The sequence below is a fragment of the Suricata suricatta genome, chromosome 11 (assembly GCF_006229205.1).
Source record: "Suricata suricatta isolate VVHF042 chromosome 11, meerkat_22Aug2017_6uvM2_HiC, whole genome shotgun sequence".
NCBI lineage: Eukaryota > Metazoa > Chordata > Mammalia > Carnivora > Herpestidae > Suricata > Suricata suricatta.
Window position 1 is genome coordinate 99,490,235 of NC_043710.1, and position 11,960 is coordinate 99,502,194.

General features: G+C 40.5%; 1 protein-coding gene across 1 annotated transcript in view; it reads left to right on the forward strand.

Moving 5' to 3' along the window:
• RAB39A (RAB39A, member RAS oncogene family) overlaps positions 1-10,230 on the forward strand; it is a 29,165-nt gene extending 18,935 nt beyond the window's left edge. Inside the window, exon 2 of the mRNA XM_029956489.1 lies at positions 5,677-10,230. Within this exon, the coding sequence (XP_029812349.1) occupies positions 5,677-6,103 (427 nt within the window). The 3' untranslated portion in view covers positions 6,104-10,230. The remainder of the gene's footprint in view (positions 1-5,676) is intronic.
• Positions 10,231-11,960: the final 1,730 nt, after the last annotated feature.

Consider the following 11,960-nt stretch of genomic DNA (forward strand, 5'->3'; position numbering starts at 1 on the left):
TGTCCTGCAGAGAAGTAGATTCAAATACTATACTAATGTCCTCCAGGATCCAAAAAGGCCCACCAAGTATTTTGCTGTTTTCTTCTTGGTAGAGGGCATAAGATACCACAACTTGTCTTTGGAGAGGTTTTAACAGCGTGCTTCAGATTACGAGATCCCCTCCCCCCCCCCCCCAAGAAACTTCACAGAGATTACTGACTACTATATTTTCATGGGATATATATTTAGGGTATGTGGTATCTATTTCATTGACCCACTCTTCTCTAGCCACTGACACACTCATAGCAACTCAGTGAACTTGTTACATTATGTGAGAACATAACACACTGCTAATAGATCTTAATGCTGGGCACCCTTCTTTTCTTGTACCGCTAGTATCTTTTGCCCTTAAACTTTCTCATTCTCTCTGCCATTTCTCCTATTTCTCCGGTGGCTGTGTTCATGGCTTTATGAAATCAATGATTTATTCCCTCACTAAGAATGTACTGAAGTGCACACTTTGTGCCAGGCACTTGGGGCACTTGGGAATCACTGGGTATTCAGCGATGAGCATAGACATGGCACCTGCCTACCTCTCACAGGTAGCAACCCAATATCCTGGGTTCAGAGAGCAGAAAGCAGGGGCGCCTGGGTGGCTCAGTCAGTTAAGCATCTGGCTTCCGGCTTCAGCTCAGGTCATGATCTCACGGTTCATGGGTTTGAGCCCCGCATCGGGCTCTGTGCTGACAGCTAGCCCAGAGCCTGGAGCCTGCTTCGGATTCTATGTGTCCCTCTCTTTCTGACCCTCCCCTGCTCATGCTGTCTCTTTCTGTCTCTCAAAAATAAATAAAAAACATTTTAAAAAATTAAAAAAAGAAAAGAAAGCCGAAAGCAGTGGAGAAGGATGGTGTGCAAGACTACTAGCCTTGAACAAGTGATTCTGCCCACAATGTGAGAAACAGACTCTGACCGAACAGCAGCCATTTTCCTTTCAATGGAAAGTGTCCCTCCAGTTCCGTTTTGTGGGGAGACAGAGTTTGAAAGAGAAATCTTATTTCTTCCTATGGTAGAAGCCTAAATGTGAGGGGTGAGGGAGAAGAGTTCTCCTAACCCCAGCAGAGTCCCTCGGCAGTAGCAAGTGTCTACTTGGGAGTGGTTATAATTAATTCATAGTGACACCAGCCTGCCTGCTTGAGTGATCTTCCTTAGAAACATTCGGCTACACACTGGACTGATCCGGAGGTACTTTTCCCAGATGAGTATAGCAGTGGGGGAGGAGCTTGGGAATTTAGATATTTCTAAGAGAACAATTATCGTGATGTCTCGTGGAAGGAAGTAAAATAGGAGGGTGTTAATGGATAGAAAGTAATGGAATTGCTCAGTAGATTACACATCTTGATAATATTTTAAAATCATCACAGCCAAAATATGCTTCAGGCTTTGAGATTTTGATCGAAAAATAGGCTATGTATTTGCAGTTTTGGAGGTAGCGAATTTCTGATGATGAAAAGGAAGTAAGTGAGAAAGACAGAATGGAGGGGATAGTTCATTAGAAATGAGGAAGTCACAGATGCCCGAGTGGCTTCATGTCAGGTCATAATCTCATGATTCCTGAGTTTGAGCCCCACATTGGTCTCTGTGCTGACAACTCAGAGCCTGGAGCCTGCTTTGGATTCTGTCTCCATCTCCCTCTCTCTCTCTCTGCCCTTCTCCTGGTCGTTCTCTCTCTCAAAAATAAATGAACATCTAAAAAAGAAAGAAAGAAATGAGGAAGTCAGGGAACTGAGAGATGACACCAGACAGCTCATCCGAATGAGTGTTGAAATCAGTGAGCAGAATGACAGGAAGTGCGATGGAAAGAAAAACAAAGCAAAGTGCTCAAGTCTTCAGCTTTTGGGGATGACCAAGCACTTGGCAGATGACAGCAGACGATAGAGCGACATGGCAGAGGCCTCAAAGGAGCAAGGATTTTTTTTTTTTTTTTTTTTTTTTTTACAACTGGGGTTGGGAGAGAATTCTCTGGAAGTGGCCCTGGGGAAGCAGAAGCCACACCTCCTCCTGCTCCGACAGAATGAGCAACTTCAGCATGTTTCTGGGAAAGCCGTGTGATCAGAAACTGAAATTAAATCGAGCCGCTTTCAGGAAAGGCATGGAAGAGGGGAAAACATTCTGAGAGGAGACTGTTCTTTGAAGACGGGAAAGGAGTTGCTAATAGTGTAGTTTTCAAGGTATCAAAGAACAAGTCGATTTCTTTTATAATCAAAAGGAGATCTTCTGGGGCACCGGGGTGGCTCAGTCAGTTGGGCATCCAACTTCGGCTCAGGTCATGATCTCACAGTCCGTGGGCTCGAACCCCGTGATGGGCTCTGTGCTGACAGCTCAGAGCTGGAGCCTGCTTCGGATTCTGTGTCCCCCTCTCTCTCGGTCCCTCCCCACTCATGTTCTCTCTCTCTCAAAAATAAATAAACATTAAAAAAAAAAAGGGGAGGTCTTCCGCTTGGGGGGAACAAAGTTCTGCTAAGAAGTTGTATCTGTAAGGCCCGTCTTCCACGATTCACCTTCCCCATTTACCACCATCATGCTGGATTTAGGGGGTGCTGCACTCCCTTCCCAGCCTCGCCCGAGGCTGACATCATAACTCTTAACTTTCCCAAAGCACACCTGAGACCAGATTGGAATCCATTCATTTATTTCTCCCTCGCTTCTCTTCCTTCCTTTCTTCCTTCCCTCCCCCAATTTATTTTTCTTTTCTTTAATCCATTCATTCAGTGAGATTTTCAAAGCCCAGAAGGAAATAGTTATAAAGCAACCTGCAGCAAGAAGTTGTTGCTTATAAAGAATTGTTACTCGGGGCGCCTGGGTGACTCAATTGGTTGTGTCCAACTTCGGCTCAGGTCGTAATCTCACGGTTCATGAGTTCAAGCCCCACATTGAGCTCTGCTGACAGCTCAGAGCCTGGAACCTGCTTCAGATTCTGTGTGTCCCTCTCTCTCTGCCCCTCCCTTGCTTACACTCTGTCTTGTTCTCTCGCAAGAATAAACAAACATTTAAAAATTTTTTTAAAAAATTGTTACCATCATCAACTCATTCTTTATAGGGAAGCTGACCTACGTAGTTCTTTTAGGATCTGTACCCTACCTGTAATACTTTCGAGCACTTCTAGAGACCTAAGTGTTAGCAAGAAAGGAGGTCCAGGGAAAGATACACGCTCCTTTTTAAGATCTAGTTTCAGTCTGTAGGCCTGTGTCTCCCCCTAAATTATTGACAATAGGGACGCCCAATTGTGTTAGGAAAGCCTACCTCCTGGGGCAACTGTATCTCAGTCTGAAACCGAACCATATCAGAATTTTAAACCTAATATCCATACTCACACAGAAACTATAGAAAATGGCAGATGTCATATTGAGACCATTTACCCCAACTACTCTCTAATAAAGGCTATTTTTATAGTGTATATGGCATATACTTTGCTATAATTTTGCTCTATATAATGACTTGTCAACTGTATTCCATGTATGTTTGCAAAATTAAATACACAGGGCTGGAAAACATGGCATTTTCCCCAGCATAAGGCATGCCGCTGCCTAATATGTGAGCATCTCAACATTGAGTTTTCAACCACAAAAGTGTGTTTTTATAAATTAAACTAATGGTAAATTAAAGAAGAGGGGGAACAAAAGTAGTGCCAACTCAGTGCTGAGTAAATTAAAGCTTTCAGTCCAATAACATAGCCTTAATTAGGTTTCGCTTAAGGTGCTGCATGTCTACCTTAGTGCACATGTATAAAGATGAGGAGCAAAACAAGAACAAATTATCCCTCAATTTTTTTTAAAGCAGCAACTTAAATGAACTGCATTATTTGTAGCCTGCCAAAGAGAGTTCGAGAATTTCCTTAATGTCAGTGACTGTATAACACAGTAGTCCTTGAGAAAATATTCCTAACATAGTCAGTTGAGAATCTCTCTGCTAGGAGTTCTGAGGAAAAACAGGGAAGCAAAAGAAGGGGAAAGAAAGAAGAGGTAACATTCTTTCTTCACACTTCCACAGCAAACAGTACGTGCAGTAGAGGGTCACTGAGCTGAGCTGTGATTTCAGCAAGAAAGATAATGAAGGCACACAAGAGGTGGAGAGCGAACCAGTGACCCATGACCCACTGGCCTTCCACAGAGATCTCTGGTGGTCAGGCGAGTAACCTAGGAGTTCACTTGAGGAGCATCTCAATGCCCAAGGTCACTGACAACTTGGAAACTGAGACATATGTGACCTCTGCCTCCCACAGCATTTAGCACTTTCCCTCTCCGATAAGGTTACTTAATCTAATATGACAGAATTTAAGTGGCATCTATCATTTGCCAGGCAAAAGATTGTTAGATACATAGAGGAAAAATGTTTGACCCTCAAGGAGCCTTGAATTGAGTGGGATACACACCGGTCAATGCAATCAGCATATTGTGAAAATGGATGTAATCATAATGGCAGCATGCCAAAGGCTCAACGGAATGATAAGAGATTGCCTAAGAGAGGTGGGGAACGAGAGGTCAGTGACAAGGAAGGCTTCTCATATTTATGATTTTTGGGCTGACTCTTGAAGGAGAAACAGGACTTTGCTAAGCAAGGGTAGAAAACATTCTAGGAGAAACAATACATGTAAAAGCAAGAGGTATAAAATAGTACGGCCTTGCTACTTGGGGAGACCAAGAGAAGGGTAGATACCCTGACCTCCCTCCTGCCTGGTCACCAGCTGATGCTTCCATTGGCTAAGCCCCACAGCAAACCCAAGGGCAAGGGAGTTTGGAAAAGCTTTCTGTAGATGACAGCTTCCTAATGCCCAGAGGAGAGCACACACTAGATTTAGGGGGCAAATGGAATGAATGCCTAGCACAGATTCATAGCCCACGAGCAAACAACTTCCTATTTCTTGAATACGCACGCACAGGACCATTCCTATACCTCACGTTATAACAGGCTTGGCTTTGTTTCTTCTTCCCCAACTGATGGAGAGAGGGGCTCCTTGAATTAGATGACAGGGACAGAGAGATTGTTAAGACCTGGTTTGTTAGGCAACCTCTGCCCTTCACCAAATCTTTCTGTCTTCCTATTTTTAATTACAGTAATGTAATAATTATTCTATCAGATACTTTTTTATTTTTTATTATTATGTTTATTTATTTTGAAAGAGAAAGAGAGACTGTGAGTGGGGGAGGGGCAGAGAGAGAAGGAGACACAGAATCTGCAGCAGGCTCCAGGCTTTTAGCTGTCAGCAGAGCCCGGCATGGGGCTTGAACTCACAAACTGAGATCATGACCTGAGCCAAAGCCGGACGCTCAACCGACGGAGCCATCCAGGCGCCCCCTCTATCAGATGTCTTAAAATAAAAATAAATTTTAATAATTTAAAATATTCATAAATTTAATATTATTAAATAAATAAAATTTAATAATTTAAAATAAAAATAAATAACCTTAAGTGTAAGCTAACATACCATGTTTATGTATCTGATAATAACTACACTTCAATGTTCTGTCAGTGGATGAAACTGGCTTGCCTCTTAGTCTCAAAATATTTTTGTTCACTTAAGACACTTCCTATTTGGTTTGTAAATTCTAGTGCAGTCACATTATGTCACCTTCCGATTTTATTATGGTGGGAGCAGAACAACTTGTTCTTTCACAACCTGTTTTTCTATTTATTTTTCAGGTCAATAACTCGATCTTATTACCGCAACTCAGTTGGTGGATTTTTAGTATTTGACATTACCAACCGACGATCTTTTGAACACGTGAAAGATTGGCTGGAAGAAGCAAAAATGCACGTGCAGCCATTTCGGATTGTATTCCTGCTGGTGGGACATAAATGCGACCTGGCTTCACGACGGCAGGTTACCAGGGAGGAGGCTGAAAAGCTGGCGACAGACTGTGGTATGAAGTACATAGAAACCTCAGCAAAAGATGCCACAAACGTGGAGGAATCCTTTACGATCTTGACCAGAGACATATACGAACTTATCAAAAGGGGAGAGATTTGTATTCAAGATGGCTGGGAGGGGGTTAAAAGTGGTTTTGTTCCAAATACTGTGCATTCTTCTGAGGAAGCAGTAAAACCCAGGAAAGAGTGCTTTTGCTGACTTCCGACGGCCCGAGACCGGCGGGACAACCACGGTGAGCGGATTGGGTGTGATCCTGGGATAAACAGCACCGGTCACAGCAGCAGGAGACGCAATGAGAGCACTGAGGGAAGGGTTATAAACCCAGGCTAATGCCATTTTGTAAGGTGTTTAAATCGGAGCACTATGCTTGCTGGTTACCCTAGCGGATGGGGTGTTTTGCTCAATTATCAGGCCCCGCAGACAACCTTTTCTCGAAACTGGAGTGTCCGCGGAATGATCCCCGTTCTCACGTTGTTAGCGCGTAGCTGACCTTAATGTCCACATATATCAATATTGCTCATTTTTCTTGACAGTTTGAAATGGTTTTTTTGTGCACATATAGTCTGATTGAAAAGATTTTATCAGGAATTACATTCTCCTGAGCTAATCTGTTAATGCTGAATAGCAAAGTGGATTTAAAAGTGCAGTGTTTGCTTACAAAGGAAACAATCTCAGAGGTATCATCAACTAGGACAAAAATGGAGGAAAATAACAATTCCACATTTAATGTGTCGGGTTTTTAACCATTCTTTGAAATATTTACCCTCCCTTAATTTACCTCAGTATAAGAAAATAGGTTTTATACTCCTTTTTGTTCTCTGATTTATTGCACTTGATAGATTTATGTGTTGTAAAGATATCTAAAGATCCAAGCAAAACATTTTGTCGCAGATAAAATGTAAAAATAAAAATGAAGGACCATTCATCAGCGAGTGTTCTGATGTTATGGTATATTGTCCCTATTTAGATGAGAAAAATTAATTTATATGCTGACATTTTCAAAGAAAGTGCAGTTACCTTGAACTATTGTCAAAATTATCAATATAGGTAAATATGGAATGTTCTTAGTGATCGTTTTTTGGTCTGAGTTAAGTTTCTGAATTTCCCCATTCTGGGACAAAAAAGTATAGGAAAGTTTTTTCTGGACAAGGACGATTGGTTAGATGTTTGATGTGTTTAGCATTCAAATTGCATTTCAGTAAAGTTAAGGATAGAATAATGAGTTCAGGCTATAAGATGGCTTTTGAGTTATCAATTTTTAACTTATTGATTAAATTCTCCTCCTGGAAGGGACGTGTTGATGACACTATTTTAAAACATACATTTCTGTCCTGCAAAGCATTCCTAATCACAAAGGGACACCACATGCAGCCACTTTTTTGGAATCAGGACGTTTACCGTTAACCTATAGTAGCTTCATTTGTTTGAAAACCGAAGTGATACGGTGTAAAGGATATGTAAGGAGAAATCAGGATACCTGGGTTCTGAGGTTGTCTTCACTGTACTATGTACCAGCCATGCAAGTCACTTACCCTCACTAAGCATCTGTTCTCTTAACCGTAAGACGAAGCTAGTAACCCCGTTTATTGTGTTTCATGGAATAATTTTGAGAATCAAGTGAATCATGCGGAAAAGCTTTGTAAATAGAGAAAGCATTATGCGAATATGAGTTTGGCGTCACCCCTCATGGGCGTACCACTGTCTTTACAATGGATGAGAATGTCGTTTCCTCATATTCTTTCCCATTTCCACATTCAGCAGAAGAAAGTGCATGCTTTCCTGGGCCTGAGGGGTCTCTTGGTTTCACGTCTACCTCGTGGCCTCTTGCCTTGGAACGCTGCTCCTCTCAAGTGGAAATTGTAGGAAGGCAAATCCCAGGAGACGTAATTCCATCAGGAGTCCTGTTTGAATGTGTTTTTGTGCATCTTTGAAGTAGCTATTTAATTATATCTTAAATAATTATACATTTTCTAGGTTCATGGAAGTATTTTTAATAGTGCCTATGGAGAGAAGAATATAAATGATAACATCACTATAAGATTTTGAACAGTTGTATTGTCAACAGTTTCTTGATCCCCTTGTATTAATTTCACTCGAGTGAGTTCAAACGGTAATGATCAGATAGGAATACCTGTCCCCCGAAATGTGAAGCAGCTTATATTCATGGCTACAATGATAAATTACAATTTCACAGTGGTCCAAAATGGCACCACCTCAAAAACTGGGCATCTAACAACAGTCTTAGTACAGGCATCTGTGCCTCCTTGTAAAGTTAAGTAGCTAAAATATAAAGTATGATCTAACTTCCAGTGGACACCCTTTATAACACTAATAGTGGGATAAGACTAACCTTCAGGCTGAAAGGTCTGATGTTTTCCAAGACTTAGAATAGAACTAAGGAGGCAGAAGAAACAAATGGAAATGCAGGGCCCCCAAAAGTTGATACTTAACCAAGGTCACACATGCACAGAAGCAAGCCTAGATGTCTGGTTCTCTTTATACCTTGGTTGGGGTTCTTCCCATTACCATGCTGTGTCAGGTGTGTGTGTGTGTGTGTGTGTGTGTGTGTGTGTGTGTGTGTGGTGAAGAAAAGGGAAAAAGTGGTCTACCTGAATCCACAAAATACTAAAATTGGGCCATATCACTTTGAGGTTATGGAAGGGTGGTTTGTGGTATAAAAATATTAAAATGAATGATAACTACAAGGATCAGAGTTCTTACACAAGATTGCCAAATGTCTCTATAACCTTAGCCAGATATCTTTATCCATATAGGTAGATATATAAAATAACTGACTATTTTCTTATACATCATTATGGAGAATATGGATTAGTGACACCAAAATAGTAAAAATATTTGCTCCAGGCAAAACATTTTGACTAAGCGTCTTAGAAGTCAGGTAGACTCGAATCAGATATCACTGAAAGTATCTAATTTCAATTACTCAATTTAAATTTAAACCTATTTAAATTTAAAATTTAAAACTAATGGATGATGTAGCTAATTACTAAGTATTTTTAATAAACATGAAAAAAAGGAAATGAGAAACTATCTGACCATATGATACACTTGTCCCCAACAAATGCTTCTCATCTTGAACTATATTAACGCATTGAGTGCATATAGTAATGTGATGTTCATTAAATGGTAAGCTGAAGCCAAAATGATTTTGTAAACAGAATGCTTTTAAATGTGGCCTTTATGTACATAAGGGTAGCGAACAAGATTTCTTGGAGAGTTTACACTAAATATCCAAAGCCTCAAAGTACTCCATGATTGTTTCTAGAGGCGACCAAAGCAGCCTTTATTATTGTTAGGAAGACTCCCAATCTATTTATCCAACTTTACGGTATTCAAAAACTGAATCTATAGATTAATGATATCCTTTTAAGAGTGCTTTTGATTTTATATTGTCTTTGGTTCAATCAAGTACAAAGCTTCACGGACTTCAAAGAGTGCACTATATTTGAATAATTTCCTTAGGTCTGACCAAGTGACAAAGATGTGAAAGACTAAAGACCCATTTAATAAGCTAATCATTTGTTCCCCAATAACTGCCTGGAGAGATTTAGTTGGAAATGCAAGGGAAACATGTAATCTTTAAGGGAAAAAAAAAGAAGAAAGACTATAAAGTTACATCCTTTGTATTTTAAAATAGAAAATGTTCCCAAGAAGAAGCTAGCTCTTGGAAACTCCACAGCTGATAAGAAGCCGTCTCTGCTTCCGAATAAAAATCTTTCTAAATCCTGATATTTTCACTAAACTTTCCTGAACAACCAATTTCCACCTGATACTAAAGTAACTAGCAAACCGTTCTCCCCAACTTGGGCGAACTGTCATGTGACTTGGTGTTTCTATAATCCTAGTGACTGATGATAGTAGACACAGGAGTGCTGAGCTGTGACGATCTGTATCAATCATCACAGATGCCGCTTTGCTTATTACACATAATCACGATAGAAAATAAATGAAGAGAAGAGAAACCATTTTAAGATTATTTTTAGTTAATGTTTCTTATTGTTATCTCTCTGGGTAAATTTTTTGTCTTTTTTTAAATAGTGCCTAAAACTTTGTGTCATTGATGCGACCTTTGGTAGTAATCAATGGTTATTATGTTAAATTAATCCTATTAAATGTGGATTCCTTATACATGGTTTTAATTTACACATTCCACAGAGAAACATGTTTCGCTACAGTCCTCTCACCATTTTTTTTTTTAGAATCACAGCCAATGGACAAAGACATGGTTTACATTTTTTGAAGTATCTTATGAGTGTTTCTTGATTTTAAAGAATGAATAAAAAGAATGAGAACTATGGCTGTCACAAGGTTGTTACATTATCCATCTTTGGGGAACCATCTTTAGTGCTGATTTCGAAACAGAAACAACCGCTTGACTGCAATGACATGCGTCTGTGTGTGTATTTACAAACGAAGAATCAAGAATCAAGAGATCTGAAATCCTATTCATGTTATGTAATACCCTGATGAAGTGTGAGGCAGACCCCGCGATCAAACACATATATATGTGCAACAAAATGAATGCATATTCACATTAAGAAAATGCCTCTAAATAACCTGTCACCAATTAAGGTAAGATTGTTTGCTGCCAAATGAGTTATCAAGAGAATTGTAGACTCTCAGCGCTTTTTGGGTTTCCGAATTACTTAAAAGGAGCACAGGCTTCTATTATGCGGTAAAAGATAATTCAGAATTTGTGGCTTTTTTTTCTCGTAAGCTCATCTTTGTCATGCTTCAGTCTCGCACATAGCAAGAGCTTATTACATTTTAAATTGAGCTGTTTAGTCTCACAAAACAATTTTATAGCTTCTGCATATATAACTACATGTAAGGTATTTATAACAGCGCTTTGCACATAGTAAGCACTTGGTAAATGTCACCTTTTATTTTGGCTTTAGTGTTTTTTTTTTTTTTCTTTAAAGAGAGAAAGAGCACAAGCAGGGGAGAGGGGCGGAGGATCGTAAGCAGACTCCATGCTCAGCACAGGGCGTGGTGCGGGGGCTCGATCCCACAGCCCTGGCATCATGGCCTGAGCTGAAGCCAAGAGTCAGAGGCTCAACCGACTGAGCCACCCACATGCCCTTTTAGTATTATTCTTATAACCACCAAATTGCCAAGAAGCCAGTTTCAATCCCCAATGTGCCAGAAACTACTTGTTGATAAAGGCAATCTTACAGATCATTGTAAATGGTCATGACCCTTTGAAATGATCTGATTCTTAGAGTCGGGGAGGATGGTTTAGCAGGAGAAACAGAAGATGATACCATCCTTGGGGAGGGCTGGCGATCACCGACAATACCTGACCAAGTGGTCAGGTACTCAAAGGAGTGTAGCCATCACGTCTCAACAGCTGCGCTACAAACAACCCTCCCCGGGGTGCCTGGGTGGCCGGTCAGTTAGTTGTCTGACTTCAGCTCCAGTCATGACCTCACGGTTCGTGAGTTCAGGCCCTGCATCAGGCTCTCTGCCATCAGCACCTGGACCCTGCTCTGGAACTTCTCTCCCTCCTCTTTCCCTGTCCCTGCCCCACTTGTGCTCTCTCTCTCTCAAAAATAAATAAACTTAAAAAAAATTTTTTTACACAGTCATCACCAAAACAGTTAGTGTGTGTGTACCCTGTGCTAAGGACCATGGGTCAAAGGATTAGGCTTCTTAGTTATATATAAAATGATTATCAGTAGCATTGTTTTTTAAAAGATTGTTTGGAAATAACTTTACTGACATAATTTACGTTACAATTTACCTGTTTAAGGTGTTTTATTACATGATTTTTGTTTTTAAGTTCTTTAATGTTTTATTTATTTTTGAGAGCGATACAGAGGTGGGCCGAGGGGTAGAGAGAGGGAGACGCAGAATCTGAAGCAGGCTCCAGGCTCTGAGCTGTCAGCCCAGAGCCCAATGTAGGACTCAAACTCATGACCCGTAAAATCATGACCAGAGCCGAAGTCAAACACTTAACCAACGAGCCAACCAAGCACCCCATTAGATGGTTTGTCATAAATCCAGAGTTGTGCAACTATCACTGCAATCAGTT